Source organism: Drosophila subpulchrella, chromosome 3L, assembly GCF_014743375.2.
Source record: "Drosophila subpulchrella strain 33 F10 #4 breed RU33 chromosome 3L, RU_Dsub_v1.1 Primary Assembly, whole genome shotgun sequence".
Classification (NCBI taxonomy): Eukaryota; Metazoa; Arthropoda; class Insecta; order Diptera; family Drosophilidae; genus Drosophila; species Drosophila subpulchrella.
In genome coordinates, this window is record NC_050612.1 from 24,041,546 (window position 1) to 24,064,936 (window position 23,391).

Sequence of the window (23,391 nt, forward strand, 5' to 3'; positions counted from 1 at the left end):
ACTAAATTCTAGTAATTTTAAGAATAGATAATATAAAGGTGTAATTTTTGTTGAAATGATACCAGGCAGGTTTAATTAAGGTATGGGAATGGCATTTAAGTCCTGTCTTCATAAGGGAATAACCACAACTAATTTTAAGAAAAGATAATACAAAGGTTTAAGTTTTGTAGAAATGATGCCGAGCAGGTTTAATTAAGGTATGAGAAACTACGTTTAAGATTCAATTTTGACTTTGGCATCTTCAAACTTGGAATGCAATCTTCTTTCGAGAACTTCTCAGTGCAGAGCTTCTGCAAAGTGCTGCCAAGTTGGCTCGCCGCACTCTTGCTCCTTCTGCTCAAGTCGCCCATTTCGTCGTGTCTGCTTTAGACACCAATATATTATGCTATTGTCATGGTGTGCGTGCGCGTGTGTCTGTCTGCGGTGTGTCCGTGTGTGTCGGGGTGTATGTGTGTAAGTGAGTGGCAGTTCCCTGTTGCATGTGCCTTGCATCAGTGTGCAGTACCAGATACCCTCAGTAGTACCTCTATGGGTACCCCTACCCTCTTATCCCACCCACCCAGCAGATTTCACAACTCTCGGAGGTCCTTCGTCCTTCCGACTCCTTCTTACGCATGCAGCCCATCTCATTCGCTTAGGTCGAGTCAGCATTTTGCATTGCAAATATTTATACCCTACTTAGGTTGAGTTTTATGTGTGTGCTTATAAAGCTGGCTCTGACTGCCCGATTTTGGAATGGAAAGCAGGCTGAGATTCAAGTGAGCAGTCAGTCAAGTGAGCTTACTATATCAAAGGTACAAACCTTATACAATTCTACAAATTAATACCCCATCTTAACTGAATATGCAGGAAAATTTTAAGTGAGTTTTAAGTCAAGAAACACCTGTGAAAATGGTGTACAAACACACAATTAAAGGTAAACTTTAAAAATGTTCAAAAAATATTTATGTAATTTAGGCAACAAATCAAAATGGTTGATATAGTAGGATCTTTTTCTGTTGTTGAATTTTTTTTGATAACTTGTTTTTCTCAACTTTTAAACTTAAATTTTTCAAGAAACACGGCAATATTTATTTTACTTCCTAAACTGTTTTGAGTACCATTTGTCCTTGTGCATTTTAAGAGCTTCGTTTGGTTTGGCGTGCCATTTTGGCTCCGCCACTTGCCATGCAATTAATTTGGAGCAATTGCATGCCATCGAAAATAATATACAGAGATGGAATATTGTAAATGCCATCTAGACATATTTTGCATGCAAATTTGACACTTTTTGCCTCATTATTTGACGCCATAATAATAATTCTGTGCCGGGCAAAATGCCAGTGGCACATTTCAGTTGATGCCAGCGTGTGTGTGTCTGTGTGTGTGAGTTAATAAGGAAATATCCTTTTACACATGTGACCCTAATAATTTCCCCGAGTTCTTAGGTTCCGAGAGAGAGCAGGCTGCATTACTAATAATAATGCCATTGTACGGGTGTGCATGCGTGTGTGTGTGCTGGTATTGGTGGTGGGTATTTTGTGCTGTGTTGTGATTTATTGCATTCGTGTGCCAGATTTTACAAATGTAATGCGCCACACTATGCCACCGATCCTGCTTCCGCCCCCTCAGCCCCCCCCCCCTCGGCCCTCATGCATATGCAAAGTTTCGAATATTTTGCCTTGTGAATGTGTCACAGTGTGTCCGTGTGTGTATCTGTGAGGGGGCTCCAAGGGTATGTGTGTGTGTGTGTATCTGTGTGCGGAGGAGTTCTCGCATAAATATTCCGTACGGAGTCATATTTCTTTCTTTCGTTTTGTATGCGCTCCACTCCTTCAAAGTGGCGTGGACATACGTGTCGGAATTATTTGACTTCCGTTTCTCCGTTCGCCTTTTCGGCTTCAGTTTCTCTTTCTGTTTTCAGCTTGGCCATAAGATGAATATGAAATTTTTATTAGCTGCCAAAAGTTGTAAATGCAAATTTGTTAACCGAACCGAGCAAAGGGTCTCCTGTTGCTCGCTGGCTCCGCATTCACCCGGATCACCTGGCTCATGTTGTAATAGTACAAGCGGAACTTGTCAATTCACAGAGCATAAAAATACGGATTACTCGAATTCATTTATGCAACAGAATCGCTTGTGCAATCTTCAAAACTAAAATGCTGTCAGTTGATGGCAAATGCACATAGATGCTGTGAAGCTGTGAACTGTGATGGCCTTCACTTCAAATATTACGTATACGCAGTGAATAACCACACACACACACACGCACACATTCGGAATGGGAAAAGGAAACTATCTGTAGCAATGCGCATAACTATGCATAATTGTTGTAAAATGTCTGAGCTCGAAAATCTGATAAATTATAACTGAAAAGTTTTTTGAGTGCGCCAGCAAAATTTTAAGCAATTTCAGCCACGCCCAGTTGGGGCAACAAAAGGCAAGTGGTCTTATGGTCTCATGGTCCCCCTCCCCCCCTCCATTTTCCATTCGAAATTGTAACTGAATCCCGGGCAAAGCCAAAAGTTGAAACATATTCAATTTATGACTTTAGATGAAAATTCCCCCAGCATTTAAATCACTTATGCACTTAATCAGTGCACTTAAAATGCAAGAGAAGTGCCACAGCAGAGACACTCTGACAGAAGCTATGGCAAGAGATTTGCAATCCGTTCGCAGGCACTTGTTAACAACATTTTCGGGACAGGGCTTACATCTTAAGGAGCCGATTTGATGAGGCAAATTATTCACCTAATGAAGAAGTAACTACTTCAAGGATTACTGGAAACTATATTCCAATTGGAAAGCTACATTAAATTAATTTAACCCCAACTGAAAAAGGCCTTTGTAAAATACATTAAGCTGTATTCTCAAATATTTTAAAGAATTATTTATAATTGTTTTTAACATTAAAAGAAGAAGAGTTTTCGGTACATTTTGAATGATTAACAAGCTTATAAAAATAATTATATAAAGACTATTAAATATTTTTTTTAAATAATTGTTGTTGTTAAAATTATTAAAACAAACTTGATAGTCTTTTAATATGTTTGTTTTATATTTAAAAAAATACTTAATTTTTTATTGTTTTAACACAACTTGCATTGTTTTCTTAGTTGGCAAATAAAGCACATTTTCATTTTTTGTTGCTTAGATTACTTTTTTAATTGGTAATCTGTAACAGTTATGGTATTCAATTTTTATCTATGTGATTAAAAAATCCTTTCTTTTTAATGTTCTACCCCTTTTAATTATAATCTTTTTGCATTGTCTTAGTTTGATTAACTCTCTTTTTTTGCTGACCAGTGTATTGGCTGGATTGCGTGTACGCCATTCGATTTTAGATTGCTTTTGGGGTAGCCGAGAGAAAATGTTGACACTTTTGATTACGCAGTATAATAGTTTCCCCACCCAGGGGCCCACAAGTTTTTCCCCTCGATCAACAATCGATTTGCGAGGGAAGCGATTCGAAGTGTATATTTACATGTGAGGTCTGCAGGAATGCATTCACAGCCGACTCCTTGGCCCAGAAATCACGTAGGGTCGCCTTCTCCGGCGGTTCCCTGTGCGGATAAGCGGTCATCTCCGTTGTGGTCGATTCGGCGTACATCGATGTCGATTGTGATTACTATTACAATGCCAATTACAACGACACGAGCACACGCACCTACACTCACACACTCTCACTGGCTATTTAGCCTAGTTTTTTGGACTATATTTCGCTTCTTTTTTTTTTTGATCCACTACCACCACGCCTTGACTTGAATTTGGAAATAAATGAATTTAGAGCACGTGACAATTTGCGCCTTGATTTATGCGCCAAGGTTTTCTCGGCCGCTTATTTATGCTATGTTTATTTTCGGCCGTAATTTGAATAATACCTCTGTATAAGAAAGCATTTATCACAGTTGATATAATTAATGTCACTTGCACAACAAATGTTTAATACGAATTTGCCTCGTCTGCGTCAAGGAAATATTTTCGGAAATTAAATTGCTGGCTGGCTGGCTTTTTGGTGCGTGGGAGAAGAAAAGTCCTTTGCCCGGGAAATGAGCGAGTGTTTTCCATGTAACCGCATTAGCCGCTGCTAGACACCAAACTGTGCCTACAGTCGTGCTGAAAAGTTTGGTCAGGCGCGTTTTCCAAACCGCAGGCCAGCACACAATATGACGCAAAATATTGCACCGCATACATAAACATAAACAAAGGGGGTGGGGAAATGGGGGGTAGGAAATGGTGGAAAACTGCTAGGAGATGGCCGAGAAAGAGGAAGCAGCGTCTTGTCACATTGAGCCTGTATGTGTGACATGGTCTAATGGCATTTCCAAATAGCTTAGCGCAAAAACTTCATACGACAGTCACTCACACAGGCGCACGGGCACTCACACAAAGGCTCACTCACACTCTCTCAACTTGTCAGGCCATCAACAACGACAACAACAACAAGCGCTTACAACAACTACAATGGCGACGTTTCAATTGCATTTCCGTTTGTACCAGTTTTCATTTCAAAACTCATAAGTTTCAGACGACATCAACGACGAGAACGTGACCAGCGGGCTCTTCTTCTTTCAGCCAGCACTTCTTCTTCCTACACTGGAATAAATTCCATATACTTTCTATATATTTTATCGAAAGCTTTACTTGGTAATTCTACTTCTTAAGCAATACCCATTGTAATGTCAGCATTTTGATCGGTATGTATCTACTATCAAACATGTTTAAATATTATCTTTAGATATAAGAAGATTTATTTTTAAAGATCCTAGAAGAACCATCTTTTTGATTTGCATAAAGGGATTGTTACTCAAAAACATTCTTTAATCTAAACATATTCCTTTCGTATTTTAGAACTTAATAAATGACACACAAATTTTCCTATTCTATATTATCACAAAATATATAGTCCCAATTTGTAAGTTCCCTTTCATTTTTTTAAGTGTATTGTAGGGGAAACGGTGTGGTTGCCTGCGCGGGACAACAGTTTGCAAATTCTAAAAACTTTTCAATATGTTTGACGACGTGTACCACACACAATGGGTGGAAAACACTTTTTGCTATTTAAGCGAAGGTGGAAAATGGTGCAGGTTATATTTGCAGGAAAACGAGAAAGTTTTCTTGCAAAAATAATGAATGGATAAGAACAACTATTATGCAAAGCCACGCACTATGCTTGGTATTTATGTGAAAGTATAATAATTTAAGCAGTACTCGTTTAGAAAAGTGGACTATTCTAATTTTAAATACTTTCAAAAGGTTGAGTATTATCTTTTATACCATTTAGATAAAAAAGTTTGTTTAAAGAACAAAAATATCTTAAATGTTTTCTAAAAGAAGAATGTTTATACAACCAGTATTTTAATAGTTAGTTAGTTAATAGTTCACCATTTTCTCTATACAAAATAAATCACTTTTAAAATAAACAAAAAAAAGAACACACAACTTAATGCATTCAAAAAATGAAATTGAAATGTCTTTTAAGAAGAATTAATAACTAAAATCAATCTAGTTTATATATATGTTTTATATATATGGTTTTCTAAGCTGGATAAAAAAATGAAGTAATAATTAACAATGATTTATACCGTTTATTAATTATCTTGATAAGCTGCCGAGTAAACGAAAAGAATAAATCAAAATGCAATTGGTTATTACATTTTGGAGTAATATATTAACATAAAGAAATTAATTTGGACCAAAAAAACGCTACTGAGTAAGTTAAAAATTCTTTTTGAGATTAATTTCATTCATTTTCATGTAAGATAGCCACATTTTAGGCAACGATACTTTTTAGGCAATGTTTTACTATCCCAAAAAGAGTGCTATAAAAAGTTTCACAGTAATGTCGGCGCTACACCGCTTTTTATCGGACCAACCGCACTTTAGTTCCCTTGTGCAGCGGGCCAGCTCGCCCAAGTGAAAGTTGTTGTCTAAGGGAAAAACAACGGAAGTCTGCCCCTCGACCCGGGGCTCGTAACCCCCTCGACTATCCTGGTACTTCCACTTTACCACTTGAGCCGCTTGACAACTTTCACCATTAGCGGAACAACGGACACTCACACTCACTCACAATATGGCACACACAAGTCGAATTTGTAGTCAGCGCCATCAATTCGAGTTGAAGACATTCCCCAGCCGCTTTTCCAGCCCTAAACGCCGAACCCCCCTTATAAACCCCCTTGCCAAACCCCCTTACAAGCCCCTCTTATAAACCCCCCTTCTGGAGGCCTGTGTTTTATTGCTCTGTGCGCTTTGAGGGCGACAAGAATGTTTGCCGAGTGCTTTACAGCACCACGGTCCGATGGATTGAGTTGTTTAGCATAGTTTAAAGCGAGTGACGTCAGTCGCAGAATTATGAAAATATTACTGAGTATGCTCTGCATTTGTAACCTCAGAAAATTACCAAATTCAAGGGGGTGGTTGACTGTAAATAATTTATTTATTCTGCCTAAACCGTTTAGACGACTTCCCTGGCTGCGGGGAATTTGTTGTCATTTATTACAGTTGCTGCCAGTTGGCCACTTGCTTTTTTGGCAACATCCGAGTCCGTGTTGCCAAACGTAGAGCGAATAAACAAATAGCCAAATAACCGAAAAAAAATCCCAACAAATTCTAATTACTGTCATTTGGCTCTGGTCGAAGTTTTTCTCGGAGTCTGCGGCTTGGGTCTTGGCAACTTGTGCTTTGGGCCAGCATAAATTGGCTTCCGAGCAGCCAAAAACTTGTGCGCTTTCTCCATTTCTCTCTCTCTCTCACTCTTTCACTGATTAACTTAATATATTTTAATTTTGTTTTATGGCAATGGGAAGTAGTAAAAGCGAGTGAAATTATTACAGCTCATCTTGGGCAAAACAAAAGTCGTTTGCCATTTATGGACCAGTTAAAGTGGAGCACTCCGGCGGACATTTCAATAGGGGCAAATGGAAAAATGAGAGTGTAACTCCGATGATTTAAATTGCCAATTCTAATTCCCCCTTTTCGTGGGGTTGTGAGAGGGGTTGGGAAATAAGTTCAACCCTTTTTATGTAGCTCACTCGATAAACTTTTATAGTTTCTCCGTTACTGGCGCTGATGGCACTCTGAAACCTTCCGCAGTTTAAACTGTCCTCGGCTATTTATTCAAGTTGGCTCCTTGTTGTTGCCGCCGCTGCCGTTGCAATTAAAAACGCTGATATATGTTCTTTTTACAATTCAATAAATTTACGCAATGCTTTACTGTTGCCAGTCAACCCGGCGAACCTCCGCCTGGCTTTTAATGCAATATTTGTGTTCGCCAGCGCGCGCTTTTTGTATACAATTTATTTTGACTCTGTGGCGCGGCGAAACGATTCAGAATCTTGCAAACCAATGACAGTTTAATTAATTGCCGCACTGTAATGCGTTTTAAATTGTCATGTTTATACAGAAAAATGCTGCGAGGGCCTCTGTATTGGTCCAGCATGTCCTTTCTGTTTGTGGGCGAGCGGTAGGACAACAGCTCACAGCGTGTCCTTTTATTGCCAGTGTGTGGGTGGCTTAATGCCTGATTGTGGGACAGTGGGGGAAATAGCCAGCGATAAGGCCACACCATTATATTTTCAGTGTACGGGGGAGCTACATATGTTCCTTTACATATTTTATTAAAGTCAGAAGTTAAAAATCGAAATACTAAATAAACTAATTGAAATACTTAAGTATTTTTTAATGTGTATAATATTGTTATAATAAAAAAAGAGTTAACTTTGGATTTTAAACACACATCACATTTGAAAATAACTAAGTTTAAATGATAATAAATAATAATTAATAGTTCTATATATCAACAAAAATTCAGATAAAATTAAAGTCTTTACTTAAATTTAGATATCCTTGTCATAATATTTAATTTGGTTATTATATCATCCCAATTTTTAATCTAATTCCCTCAACATTTTATTTAGCCATATGTAGCCTAATAAAAAACCACAAATGACACTTAAATATTTTCTTTATTTCAATTTTCATCCCATGGCCACATGGCAGCCACATTTAATAACTCAATACCGAAATTAACCCATTGTAGGCCATTTACTCGATTCAATGTTTATGGGCAGAAGGATGTCGGCTGACTGGTAATATTGGTTTTCATTTGTGTTTCATTGTTTTTAATAATTGTTATTATTGTCTGGGGCTGTTTTTCGAACTCAACACCTACATATATTCATAGGAATTTGCACATGCGGTCGCCGGCACCCGCCGCCCCGAATCGCTAATGCAATTTCAATGGCCACAAACTACAACAACTAGCCATTTAAATGTCAACCACAATGAGGATCAAGTGAACATATACATATGGATATGCGCATATTAATGCACCGCATCTGGGCATATGTGTGCGTTAAGCCATGGCATGCAACTGCTCTGATTTGATAAGACGCTTAAGTGCTTTGGTTGGACTAATTTATTAAAGTGCTTTATTAATGCCCTTACGAATTGCGAAATGTGAGCCGGGCCAGAAGCTGCGCCGGGGCATCTGGATGTTCCTAATTGTGAGTCCTGCCCGGAGGAAAACAACAGCAGGCCAGCAACAATGGCGGTCTGGGTCACATTTTCCGACCCAATGCGCCTGCAACACGGCGAATGCGTAATATTAATAGGCGTCTACGTAAGCAAAATCTCTGGGCGCCCGCTCCACGTTTCCATGGCTGTTGTTGCTGTAGCTTTTGCCATAATTGCAAAACGTCTTAAGGCTATAGTCGCTATGTGTGTCTGTACATATGTAAACACACATAATTATGACTTCGGAGGGTTGATTCAAGACTCTTAGGGAATCAGTGATCCTTGATAATGGGGATTAGTGTAGATTTTTATTAGAACTCATTGCCATAGAAATTATTATAATAGAATTGTCATTGTGTATCCCATAAATAAATATCTTTAAATGGAAGCAGGAATTTTTATCAATATTTTTATTAATAAACTAATAAAATAAGAAAGGTTTCAAAAAAAAATATCATCAGTTTTTATTCCTAAATGTTTCTTACAATATTTTGCAAATATTAATGAAATTTTTTTTTAGACCTAAGAACAATTTCTAGGTCAGTTTCTTTAAGGGCTTATACGGAGAAAACTTATACATGTAGTCAACTTCAAGGACCCACCTCCCTTCATTAGAGATAACATTTCCGTCTACTGCACCTTCATTATGTGCGCACCGAAATAAACACATATGTGCTACGTAATACATATTCTCATTCAGGCAAGCATATTGTTCGACAATTTGGCGACTTAATTTGAACTTGACTCCAATTAGTTACGAAGCCGTGACACAAATTGTTTATTATTGTTTCTGGCCTGAGAGCCATTTAATTATAGTAATGCAATTTTTCAATAATCGAATCTATCCACAGACCGGATCAATTATTTCGGGGCCTTTTCAGACGACCTGATTGGCAAACAGTTTTAAATGAAAAAGTGCAGCAACAACGCGCAGCGAACACAAAAAAAAGTGGCACTGAACAACAAATTAAGAATGCGATGAAAGGCGGCAATTAAACGGTAAAAATCCAGTGGCCGGGATGGGATTTCCCCGGGATGCGCTTTTCCCCGACCTTCTCTCGCCTGTCCAGAACCCAGAACCCGGAATCCCCTGAATATCCCGATGCTGCAGCAGTTACGTGTGCCAACTGTCAATGCAATCAGTAGCCGTAATGCTGCACCGGGCGGACAACTCAGAAATGTAAATCAAGCATGGCTCTGATGACGTAGTCAGAAAATCATTAAAATGAGCCCACAATGGCACCAGTAGATCCGTCCGAGAAGAGTCAGCGGCGGTCAACAGCACAGGACAGCAAAAAAGCAAAAGAAAAAATAAAAAGGACCAGTCTGTGTTTATATTTGTGTCGAGCAATTAAAAAATCATTGCAGCAGCAGCAAACAAGGGGATAAATACGTTTAAGGGTACAGGGAGTTTTAGACTATGAAGTAACTGGGTGTTATCAAAATATATTAAATAATAATATGTTTTTTAGCTAAGACAATGTGTTTAATAATTAATGATTTAATATATTAAATATATTATTAACTAAAAAATATATTATTATTTTACTTCTTATATTATATGTGTTTCTTTAACAGAAAGAAGTAAATGTAGTGCCACTTACAATTTTATGAATCTCTTTAAAGATAATATTCAAATATACCTATCATTAATTTATGTCTCTTTCAGTAGTAGTTTAATTATAAATATATAGTTTATATATTTTATTAAAGAAAATTAATATTCCCTTTCTGCCCTCACCTTCAATGGGTATTGAGAATAAAATGCTCTTGTAATTGTGAAGCAGACGCGTGATACACACACAAACGCGCATTACTCATACGCCCTGGTGGCCTGCACCTTTTGTTAAAATTGTCGAGTGCAGGGATGGGGATATCACAGGGGCGTAGATGGGAAAAGGGTTTGGCCGGGCAAAAGGCAGCTCTGGAGGCAACTGAGATTTTGTCGTGGCGTTGTAAGTGAAAAGGATCACGACCACGCAAATGCGCAATTTATGTCGTCAGGTGCAGTCAACGGACGCAGCTGTCCCCGGCCCCCCATTTAACCCCCTTTTAGCTCGTTTTTACCACCCCTTAGTCAACTATCTGAACCCACACCATCGTTACCACCCAGCTGGTTCATCCACATTTCACATCCCTGGCGCGTGCAACACGTAAATGGCAGCGAAATTTATCAAACGCTTTATAGCCCAAAGGCAAGTTCCGAAGTTTTTGGCTTTCTGCGGTGTGGAAAAGCGATGAGGGCGGAAAAGCTGGGGAAATAAGGTAGACAGAAAAGGGGGGGGGGCTTGGGTCTTTTGGGTTTGTTGGTTTTAATCTTGTTCACATGTCACTGCAGCTTGTTTGGTCATAAGTTGGCCGCCTCAGAAAAAATAATTGACGTGAAATCTGGTTGCTCTCCATTCGGCTTTCACTCGCTTTCACCGCCGATTGCCACCCACTACCCACTTTATATGCAGTTAATTACAACGGCGCTGACCTTGCGTGCTGCATGCCCCGCATATTGGCTTTTGTTCTTTTGGCATGCCGCTCACGTTTGTGCCAAAAATCTTAATTTCTCTGCGGCTCTGCGTGTCCATTTTTCTTGGCCAACAGTTTTCGAGGTGCAGCAAAAGTCCTGGCCATCATTCATAATTGGCGTGCTGCACCTTTAAGGCGTATTTATGGCACAGTGGCATTATCGGTCAGCAGAATTCCGGGGCCGGCTGCTAAATTGCACAACGATATATATCTAATTTCACAGCAAAATTGGTCGGCAAGGGGAATTCAAATGGAATTTCATATTGGGGTCAAGAAGGAAAATGTATAAACGGCATTGCAGCTATTTTCGGGGGTGTGGTGCCAGATGAACACAATAAATTAAATAAAAATGCAGAAAGCCGGGCGGCAATTTTACTCATTCAATTTCGAGAAGTGAATTGCTTTTCCACAGAAAATTTCTTGGCACTTGGATTTTAAATACAATTTGTATTAAGTTGAGCCTGAAGTTTATTAAATGAAATTTTTTTGTTTAGCCTAAGGCTGTAATGATATGGTCATGTAATATAGCTTATAACAAAAGGGTTCGCATTCTTTCTAATCTTATTAAATTTATTTAGAGACTATTATCCTTGAGCTCTACAGAGAAGATGCAAACTCTAAACAAATTATAAGAAGAATATGGAAATGAAAAATTGTTAAGGCGACAGCAACTTGAATTCCTTTCAGGGCCAGCTAACAAATTCCATTAATGCTCGTTAATCCCTTCCCCATTATTTTCCCTCGGCTCCTTGGAACAACGAAAGTCTTTCCCTCCATTGTCTGCAAAATTCCTGTGGCCCAACCCACTGTTCTCCACCGACCTTCGCAACATGGTTAGAAATTTAAATTTTGATTACAAACTGTGAGCACGACCCACCCACTCGGTGTTCCCGGGCGCCCAGCTGAGCAATTATTTGGCGGGCTTGACAAGGTTAATGCAATTTGCTGCACCCAAAAATCATTCAAATTCGCAGTGTCGTCACGCATGCCTGGCTGAATAAATTATCATAAATGATTTTGTAAACAGTTTTCACCCGCTCGGCTCGGCCACAAAATGAATTTATATTATTAGCCAACTCAACTGCACTTTGCGCCTGGTCTGCACCGATATCTTGGTCTTGGTTTCGGCCCCTCCCATTCCGCGTATGTACTTTGCATACATTTTTAATTTCCCTAAGTGAAACGCCACAAGTTCTCAAATTGGCCTTTTTCGCGTGAGAGCGCCCGAAGTGCCGGCTGATTTTCTATGCATTTTCCCATTTGATGAGTATATATGTGCCCGCTGCTCCATTGTTCTTTGTAGCCTTTTGTACCACGGCGTCCACGGAGCACGGGACCCGAGCCCAGGACCTCGAACCACGGATAGGGGTCCCGATCCCCCTTGGTTGCCGAAGAGGGCGCCGCTGGCTCATCATAAGTTTTGATTTCAGGCGGTGCAGCGAGTAGAGCGAGGAGGTACAGTGGGAGAAAAGTCTGGGATTTCCATTAAAGAAATTGCGATTATTGTATCTTACAAAAATGAAAGCTAATATACATGTCCTAACTCTTGAAACCTCCTCAGCTTTCATCTCATATTAAACATTTAAATTCATATTTTTTAAATTTTCTTAAACTCAGTTTTTAATTAGATTAATGTATCAGTATAAGATGACTCAAAACATTTAGAATAAGTAGGAAATCTAGGTTACTCCCAACCTTAAATTTGCATTAGAAATAAAAACCATGTAGAGGAATATACAGTTATTGAAAGTATAGATTAAAGTAGAATAGAGAAGAAAATACAAAGTATTGTATTCTTTAGAAATTGTTATTAAAATAATCATACTTTGAGTAACATTGAATCTCGTTCTTAGAAAATAATTATGGGCATAAGACAAGAAAAGTATTTGATTTTAACTGAGAACCAGGGATGCATTTTAAATACATCGATTAGTTATAGTAGTTCCTTTAACTTTTTTAGTAAGTTATAAATCAAAATAAAGACTTGCCCAAACCCTGAGAAGTCGTTCTACTGTGCTGAGCAACCTTCAAAGATCCTGTGGCTCCTGTGTGATTTTAAACACATTTTGCTCTACCAATATGTGGGGGATTTCCATGTCAACCCAGACCAAGAATACCTTCTCATCCAACCAGTATTTTCCCAAGTGCACTCTGCATGCTCCATGCTGTGCTTTTGTTTGCTAGCCGCGGGCCAGGCGCGCAATTGCCTTTTGCCGAGCGAGTTGCAGTTGAAGTTGAGCGCGGAGTCGGTATCCCGTAGTGGAGCCCGGAGGAGAAGCCCCAACTTGGGGCAACCCCAACGTACTGGGGGGCATCCTGGGTGGAATGGCTGCTTTTTTAACAGCCACCACTCTTTGTCTTGAGCACTGGCACATCCTGACTTTGGCTCACGCTTCGACTGCATTAGACGCATAGCTGGGGATGGCTTTTGACTGGGTCTTTATCGATTATGGTTTGACTGCAGCCTCTTCTGATTTCCCCACTGCCACTCCATCGACCGCCCACAACGTTTGTCAAACGGAAGGTGGAAACTTTTTCAATAGTTGTTCCGGGACATGTAGGATGTGCGGACGCTTGATTGCTGCGCCCGCATGATGTCTGTGATTTGTGTGGATTTCTTTTTGGCCAACTGCCTTGGCCAGATGTCGAAAACGGGCTTTAAAGCCAACTGTTTGCAGAGCACATCTGTTTGAAATTTATGCAAAAGTCAACACATAACCAGGCTGCCCAAAAAAAAAGAGGAGCTTCTATAAACGAGTGGTTAAGTTCTGTTTGATTTCATGGGGTTAAACTAAATTTAAATTTTATGTTGATTATAGCTTTTGACTTGAAAAAATGTAGTTAAATAAATCAAGAGAATTTGTTATTTTTTTATTAGTAAAAAATATAAAATGTAAGTAGATATAAATCAACCAATTATAAATTTTTATGTGGCTGTCTATTATTCCTAAAATTAAGGATTATGGACTAAAATCAAGTGTTCTTTTCTGGTTGATGCTTATAAAAATTGTATTTAAAAAAATTGTAATAAATAATATTTAGCTTTAGCAACTTTTTTAAATAACAATGGTTTGTTAAAACTATTTTCTTTAAACAAAAAAAAATAACAAACTAATTAAATCGTGACAAAATAGAAACCTAATAAACAATAAATAGTATTAAAACTAGTACCTCCAGTATGATCCCATCGACAGCCTTCGATAGCATATGGCTTATATCGATAGGCTGCCAGCTGACCCTTTTGCCCCGAAGAGTTCAGGTTCCTTTTCCCCAACCGACTTGCTCTTAAGACCAACTGTTCTCTTAGCCCTCTCAACTCTCGAGTAAGCCCACTCTCAGTCGACCATAAAAGCTAAGACCTAATTCGCAGGCCGAAAGGCGTGCTAATTGTTGGCATTGTTTTTAGGGCTAGACTCCCACAACGCCGAGAGTGGGTGAAAGTGTATAAAGGCGAGAGAAAGCGAAAGTGCTTGCATGCAAAAATGTGGCTCCAACAACCCCACCGACCACCACCCACCGCCCAGAGCCACCCACTCCACCTCCAAGAACGCCCGCTGCCAAGGAAGAGGGAGCAAAACAAAGAAGCCAAAAGGCGAGCGCCGCCTTCTGATTTTTTAGGCCAAGTGACCAAGTTTTCTCACCCATTCTGGAGTGAGACGCTGACCGCAAAAAACGCCAAAACCTCGTATATAGTTTTATGTATGTTATGCACACTCACACACACACACACCCAGGCACACTCACTAAAATTATACCAAAATATTCAAATTTATATTGATTTTGCCCCTGACGTGAAAACGCTCACTTAAACTTCAAAATTATGGAAAAAACGGGTGAGTGCAGAAATGCATGCGAATAATCTGGGTACTCACCTTGAAGGCCTTGAACGAGGATACCACATAAAAGGCTCCATCCTCCAGCTCATCCAGATGATATTTTCGATCCCCATCCATCGAGAAGACATATCTGGCGCCCCTGGGCAAATCCATCTTGGGTGATATCTTATCGAGTAGATTGTCCAGCGAGGTGACATCCCTACCAGGACGATAGCGCAGCTCCACGCCGGGAAAGAAGGGATCCCCATTGCGATAGAACACCACCCGACGGGCCTTCCAATACGATAGGTTATTATAGCGCGCCGCCGCTGCACTGGAGATTTCTGGACGGGATTTGGACCGCACCAGCGGCACCACCGGCGGCTGCTCCGAGTTCTCGCTCATGTTGTCCAGATAACCGGGACTGAGGGCGCGACTCTGCCGCCCACTGGTTGCACCTGTGCCACCGTTCCGTTGCTGCCAATAATCCGGCACCTGGCGATCTCCACCAGCCACCTGCTCGCCGGCTGCTAAGTGCTCCTCGTCATTGTCGAACTGGGCGTTCTGTATCCGGAAGCTGGAGGACACCGGACGCTTGACAGGACTCTTGGCAGGACTGCTGCGGTTGCTGTCGTTGCCGTTGTTCCCGTTCCCGTTGATGTTGCTGCCGTGCTTGTTGATGTTGCTGCTGTTGCTGATGTTGCCGTTGTGCAGATTATCATCCAAATGGGGCTGCGTCGGTGGCGGCGAAACGTTTCCCTCGAGCGGTGCGTTCGGACTAATTTGTGGCATTGTTTGGCCGCCCAGAACGGACTCGTTACTGCCAGCCGCCTCTCTTCCTCCACCTCCACCATCGACCTCATCCTCGGCGGTCTGGGCCTGGCTCAAGCTGGCCATGTAGTCGTCGTTCTCTTCGTTGGACATCGTCCTGGTGTTGGTGTAATGGTAATATGTACGGTGGAATCACGTCAGCTTTCTCTTAAGAACTGGGGTCCTCCTTGCGTGCTCGGTTTGTTGTGGTCAAGTCGCCAAGGAATCGCGGAGGAATCGCTAAGGGTAGCGTCGCGTCGACGCAGAGAAAAACTTGGAGCTCCAAGAAGGGGAGAAACTTCTTGGGGTTATTCTCAAGCACGCAGTCGGTGGTTGCCCACCAAGGAACTAAGTTTGAGGGCTTAGCTGAAATGGAAATTATTAAATTAGAAAATGTAGCTCAGCTTGGGATAAATATATTTAAATATTTTAAAATTACTAGCGATTATTCACTATTCACTTGAGCCAAAGAAATCCAATTAACTTTTAAGGCCTTGCAAAGCCTCTTACTTAATCCTGATTAATTGTTTTCAAACTATAATGCGATTAAACTGAAAAGCTTAGCAATTCAACTGCAAAAAGTGAACAATTCTAAATTAAAATAACAAAAATTAAGTAAAGCCTTTTATTAAATATTTTTAGAGTACAAAAGAAAGAATGGGACTAAATAGTTAAATAATCATACCATTGTAAACGTATTATTGTGTGAAATATTTATTATAAAGCCTTTGAATACTGCATAATAGAAATTAGAAAACAAAAGAAATCAAATGGACAGTTTCCATAACATTTAACATGCCAATTAATTGTAATAACCGATTTAATTATATTCCTGACATCCCCTTGTGTGCACATTTCCCAACCAATGTCTTCATTCATAATCCCGCAGCACAGCATACATATGTCCTGGTCCTTGTTTCCACTCAAGGACTGCACTTAGAAATATCAACTGTTAGCCATATCCTCACCCTCTGTGCAATCGATATGCCACGGGTCCTCGATGCAATGTGTCCAATGCGCCCATTGCCTCGGGCTCTTCAGAGTCCACCCCCAACTGAACCCAACTCCCCGCTGCACAGGACTCCACAGGATTCAATGGGCTGTACGGCGAGCACTTGCCCACTGCCTTTGTCCCAGTAAACAGACCAAAGAGCCCCACTTAACCATTCGGCGTGGGCACTACAAACATTCACACTTCTGTGGGCCGGGGGACAGGGTTCAGGGGTCACAGCTCACAATGCTCCTCCGCGCCCACTGGAGAGGCCGAAAATATCGCGTATTATTTGCCCTGCCTTGCCTTGCATTCGGCCACCTCACACATCGAACCGAAAAATACACTCTAAAGAAAAGAACAAGGCTGAAAATAAGAAAAGAATCAAATATAATTATAAAAGAAACATTAAAAAAAGGGAAACTAAAAATAACTTTCCCAAAAAAAATACAACAGGATATTTAAACTCAAAATCCATAATAAATATTGTTTATATTTCGTTTTGGGATTTTTTTAAAGAGGGGTATTTTAATCATTTTTTGGCCCACTAATTATTACATCATCTTCAAGATTAAGAAAGAGAACTTAAAGACTATATATTTTTCATTTTAAAATTATCTTGGCTGAGGCTTTTGTAATTATGTGGATTTAAGGATTAGGATTTTGGAAAGCAATTTTGGCTAACAATTTAATAAAATTAGAAATATATTAAATTTTAAATTAGTTTAAGGACATTTTAAAAGAAATATGAAGGTCTTAGATTGAGTAGAGGCCCATTGGGATTTTTTAAAAACAATGTTAGAGGGGACTGTAACTCCATTTATAAGAAGACGTAACTTCATGTAAAAGCAGAATATTTTTATACTAAATTTGATTTTCCCTGAAACAAGACCATAGCTTACATAACAATTTATTTACGGTTGAATAATATTATTTGTGACTTCAGTTTTTCTTGGGTTTTCCCGCAGTGGATCGAGTGGTAAGCACCGAAAAATTGCAGACGGCAGGAACAAGCCGACGACTCCTGGCTTAAGTGGCATCGGTCTCTTGTGTCTTTGACCACTCCGCACTTACACAGGCACACACACAGCTCACTTACAACCATTCAGATACACACACAAACACACAATCCGGGATCCAAGTCCTTTTCACTGCATTGGAATTTCGTGTATTTTACAATTGCAACAAAAAATAAATATTTGTTGGCCAAGCGAGAATTTTCACTGTAGGGCCCTTTTCCTTTACTTTTTTTTTATGGTTTCACCTTTTTTGGTTTGGGGTAGCCGCTTTGGGCCTGGGTTTTACCTGTTTTATGCAAATTTGTTTTTATTGCAACACGTTGCACGTTGCTTCCTTTGCTCCTTGTATTTATGGCCGTGGATTTTTTTCGGTTGGGCAAAAGTGGTGCGGTGGCTTCTTTTGCGGCAATTAGGTTAATGACACTTGGGCCGGCGGTTGTTGCTTTGGGTTATTTATGCACAAACAGTTGTTGCTCTCCGCTTGCAACATCAGTAACATCAGCAGCATCCACTTCCACTAATTGCCTATCAATCAGCCGCAATTGTCTCCACTTTGCGAATCGTCGGAAAACGTGGGAAAACACTCACTTATCGAGGGGGAAGGAAGGCACAAACACATTTACTTGAATCAAATTTAATGAACTCGATGGTGAGTTTATTAAAACATCTCTCGCTGGCTGCAAAGTTGGCCAAAACAAAAGTGCGAAACTTTTGCTTACTTTCTGGCGTTTACCGATGCACAAGAAGAAATTCCGTGTGGCAACTTTGCCGGTCAAAGTGTTTTTGAATTGTGTTTCGAGCTGCGCTGCCTTCGAGCTTTCCCGCTGGTTTTCCTTTTGCCTCTGCTGCTGCTGCTGCTGCTGCTGCTGCCTCTGCTGCTGCCGCCTTTTGTCCACTCTAAATTTCCTCGGCGACGCAGCCAATTTTCTTAGAGAGTGCCTTTCTCTTTCTCCCGCTTTCACCGCGAATCGAATTACACGTTCGCCTGTGTGAGTGACTGACTTATGGGGCTAACTGCCCACCGATTTCCCGCCCCCCTTCTCCACCACTAATTGTGCCCTGCTTAGGAAAACCGCAAGCACACAGAAACACACACTCATACAGGGCGGGCGGGAAAATCCAGGGGGCCATTTGCCTGGTTCTCTCAACCGCTTGGCTTTTTCACCTTTCTCATTGCACTATTACCTGTCGACCAGTGGCGTAGCCAGGGGATTCCTTATCCTCTCTAATTATTATGTTCGCATGGGATCCGGAATATCCTGGAGATTCCCATTCCTGGCTTTGACCGATTGATTGTGGGATTTTGTCTTGGCCCGCGGCGGAGTTTTGGTCTTTAAACTGATTTTCAGGTGAGAGCCTCGGGCCAGGGAAATGCTTGCCACGACATTGTAGCTACAGGACTACAGGAAGCCTTACCCCCTGCTGATGAGTCGCTCCATGGCACTGTGGTCAGGCATTCCAGGCCTTAATAGGCCAGCTGGATACTCCTAAAACCCTAAGAAGATTTCAAGTTAAGGAAGGTTGAGGGGAAACAAAGCAATTTGGGTACTCCCCTAAACGTAAAATTGCTATTGCTTAAAGTTCAACAGAAAATGTTAGCTTTTAAAGGTAGAATTTTAAATAGATAGAATAGAAAAAATTTTCCCTATGATAATATGTTGGAATTTTCTTCACTTTGTAACAACCTAAAACCAAATTTAAGTAAATTCTAGTTTTATATAAAATAAAAAAGTACTTCTGGTCTAAGCCGCAGTCGGAATATACATTAAAAAATAATGTCCTAAAGTTACAAATGTATACTGGGAGCTCCATTGCTTTCTAAACTATGTTGACGTACCGAAACTTATTTGTATTTTATTGTTTAGCCTTCAGCTGGCTGAAACCCTTTTCCTACGAATAACTTTCATAATCGTTTGACTGCTTATGGCAGCTGGATTTATGGTACGTAATTCAAACTTCATAGTGATATTTTCTAAAATTCGAGACACTGCACCACAGTACCTTAACCCACCGCCGCCCACCGCCGCCATTAACCCCACCACTTCGCTCTCAAATTCTTAGGTGGGGCCCGTTCCCCTGAGGGGAAATCGCAGTTTTTTGCTTATCGTGTTTATATTGTCGTCGTTGTGTGTGCTTGGGGTTTATGTTCGTGTGTTTTGTCGTCGCCTTAGTCAGCAACGTCAACGTCAACCTCACGATCCAGCAGCACCTTATAGAGAGGGTGCTATAATGGTGGGGAAAGGGGGGTTCAGGGGGCTGCTTATGCGCCACTCACATGCAACTACTTGGCCAAAACAATTTGTGGGGGATTTTCGCTGCTTTTGGCAGTGCTGTGAAATTTTCTGTGTCACGCTGGTCGCACGAGCAACAGTCCCCGCAAATAGTCCGCACCCACCAAACCGCAGGAAAAATTCTCCGGGCTGAGCAGGGGGTAATTCTTTTCTCCGCGTCTTTTTTTTCCATCGTACAATTAGGCCAAACGTTTGTGGAAATTTGTTTTTATTACAATGCTATTACTCGTGAATTGTATTGGGGCGGGGACTCTACGTTAATAACTTTGTGGGCCTCCCACTCTCAACGTCCTCGCATTCCTTTAAATTAATCACATTTTTTGTGGGGGCGACGCAACGTTTGGTGAAGTTAATGTATTATTTTAATGCCATTTCCGGCTGGCTGCGTGATTTGTGGATTTTCATCCATATTTCGGTGTAATTATTTCAGTAACTTTTCAAATTGCCACACAATTGAATCATCAGCACATAGTTGCTGCGGATTATCTCTGCTCCGATAAATCGGAATTTTTTCTTATTGGCAATTTCGAAGTAATTTTCTCCTGCCCCGCAGAGGTAAGCTTTTAAGCTTACTTAACTTCGATCAGAAGCACCATTATATCCAGTTTCATTTTCAATTATCTAATTTCTCCCAAGGGACCCAAGTTCTCACACACACAAAGAAGAAGCTGGCAAACAACAAACTATTAGTGGAGCCAACAGAGCCACGCCCACATCAGTTAACAACTCAAATAAGCTTCCTTTCTGTTGCCAATTCGACTCCGTTTCACCGCCCCCTTTGGCCAACCATCCAAGTACGTAACAACACGAGAGTACTTAAGAACTGAGATGGCAACTCGAATAGTTTTGGAAAACCTTATTTAACAAATGTTTTTAAATATATCTATGCTATGCCACTATGAACACTTTAAAAAAATAATAAATAAATAATATATATTTCTGGCATCTTCTATAACCCTAAAAATAACAATAAGTTTTCCAATTTTTTGCAATTAGTTTTTATTCAGACTTATGAATAACTCTTGTAGTAGTTATTTAAATATAATATACCAAGTATGGACTTTAATCCTTGAATGACAGCTATAAAAAGATACCATTTTAATTTATTTCCTAATTAAAAGATCACTAAAAAATTATACATTTTATAAATTTATTCTAGAATCTTGTTACTCCTTCTTATAAACAAAAATGATACTGTTTATAAAGGCGAATAATCCTATTCATAAGATGGGTTTTTGTTAATTTCTTCGTAGACATCTTGGCCTGCTTCTGGATTAGTTTTCCAGCATCACTGGGTAGAGCGCCATCAGCCATAATAAGCTCTTTCAATGCCCCAGAGAGGGGGTTAAATGGGGGGGGTGGGGGCTGGTGGAAAAGTGCAGGCTGCAGCACCTTGTTGCCATTGGGCATTGTGCTCACATGAAGGACTCTGCTGCTGCGGCAGCTGCGCCAGAATCCACGAAAAGTCGATGGCCACAAAGGATGTTTTGTTTGCCGTAAATGCCCACTGTGCAGAGGCAGCATGCACATACACGTGGCCACCTTAAATTTCCAGCTAATGTACTCACGTGCAAACACCCACACACACGAACATCGCACACACACACACCGATGCAGAGAACGAGTAAACAGAAAGTGCAATGCAAGCCACTAAAAAGTCCAATGCCGCCGGCATGCATTTTGTATTGCATACTTTGCTGCGCCGTGGCCGAAAGAAAAAGAAAATGGCCGGGGAATGGGAATACAGAGGGGGTGGGGGGTGGTAGGAGGGGCGGTGGGCTGGAGAAAATGCAGTGGAAAATATTGTGCAAAGGGCGCGGTCAGAAGTTGACAACGACAACAGAGCCAACAATGAGGCATTTTTAATGTGACCATTAAACAATGGCAACGAGGACAATGCACACACACACAAATTCAGGCCGAGGAGAGGGAAAGAAACACATTGACTGCAGTGGACGGCGAAAACAAAAAGTTCACCCAACAAGCAAAATTCGAAAAAGCTAATAATTTTGGGCCTTAAAAAAATAAAAAGAACACCTAGTATAAAACATGTACGAAAATTTAGATCTATATATTTTCTAGCGTTCACCTTGAACTGTTTTATAAATACTTTTTATTAAATAGACATCGGATTTCATGTGAAATCTTTTCATTCCGGTTCCAATTTTTAACAATCCCTGATTGGTATGCAATTTTTTAGCAGTTCTAAAATTAAGTTTGTTTTGATTTAATAAAAACATTTCTTAACCACTCATTTCTTAGCCACTAGAAATTCTGTTAAAAAAAATGATATTACAAAAAGTCACACATCTACTTATAAGTATTCCTTAAGATTATATTCGCAAAATACTGATCTAACTACCAACATCCGAGTGCAATAAACTGGCTCATTGGGATATCCGCCACAAGCCAAAGTTTCCCAAGACGGTCAATGTATAGGTCTATATGTATGTGCGGAAAGAAAAGACAGTCTTCGCATTCAGCTGCTGTCAGTCGCGCGCGAAAACTTTTCAATACAAAGTATGAAGCCCATGACGCTACTAAAAGGAGACATTGAAGAATGCGACAGCCCCGATGAGGCGACAGAACAGGGGGCCCGGGACCAGGCCAAGAGCTGTAAGCCAAGTAAAGAGCCACGGTAAGGACATTCGGGCGAGCCATATATACAACTGAATGAACCGCAACAAAGGCACTCAACTGACTCCGATTGCGACTCCGGCAACTAGTACGGCCACAAGACTTCGTCAATGACTGTGCAGACGAAAAAAAAATAATACTAGAGTTGAAATTCGGTTGCTATCAGGTATTTTCAATACTTCAGTATGTTCCTATAGACCAAAAATATTTTCAAAGAAAAATAAAGTGTTCCCTTTTAATTTTAAATTATAACCAATGTTATTACTTGTAAACTATGATGTGAATCCGAGATCTGTATTTCTTGAGATGGTTTTGGCTTTAAGAAATATTTTTTCATTTAAAAATATTTTTAAGATGCGCCGATAGTTTAGAACTCAAAAAAAAAGGATTTATTTATTTATAAACTAGTTTGCTGTCTTTTTCTCCCTGTGTAGACTGCGGCTCGAGCTTTGTCTTGCCAGTCAGCTACACATCACCCACCGCGGTGTTCCCTTAGACGCTGTTGCATTTGGCCATGGACAAAACCGCAAGCAGGGCGAGCATAACAAGAGTTCTTTGAATGGGAAAGGAAAGGAATCGAGGAGGGATTGGGGGTGGTGCAATATAGAGGGGAGTCGGGTGGCTGACCAGGCAGCTGCCATGTCAAACTGAATGAATGGATGGCTATATGGCTGGAAGGCAAACCGACCACAAGCAGGCCAACAGCTTGGCCAACTTATGTGTACGCATACGCACTTGGAAAAAATGGTAGGAAAGTCTAGGAATTTTATTGGGATTTTACAAAATTATATGATATACCCACAATAAAGCAT

The 23,391-nt window shown here is 40.4% G+C and overlaps 1 protein-coding gene across 2 annotated transcripts in view; it reads right to left on the minus strand.

Annotated features, from left to right (window-relative positions):
- The window catches only part of LOC119555042 (echinoderm microtubule-associated protein-like CG42247), a 44,624-nt gene extending 26,208 nt beyond the window's left edge, over positions 1 to 18,416 (minus strand). The window contains exons 1-2 of one of the 2 annotated variants that reach the window (XM_037866224.1): positions 17,938 to 18,416; positions 14,889 to 16,007 (exon numbers count right to left, since the gene is read on the minus strand). In XM_037866224.1, the coding sequence (XP_037722152.1) occupies positions 14,889 to 15,755 (867 nt within the window). In that variant the 5' untranslated portion in view covers positions 15,756 to 16,007; positions 17,938 to 18,416. Of the gene's footprint in view, positions 1 to 3,463; positions 3,479 to 14,888; positions 16,008 to 17,937 lie in introns of those variants that run through there. The other variant, XM_037866228.1, reaches the window with a different exon arrangement.
- Positions 18,417 to 23,391: the final 4,975 nt, after the last annotated feature.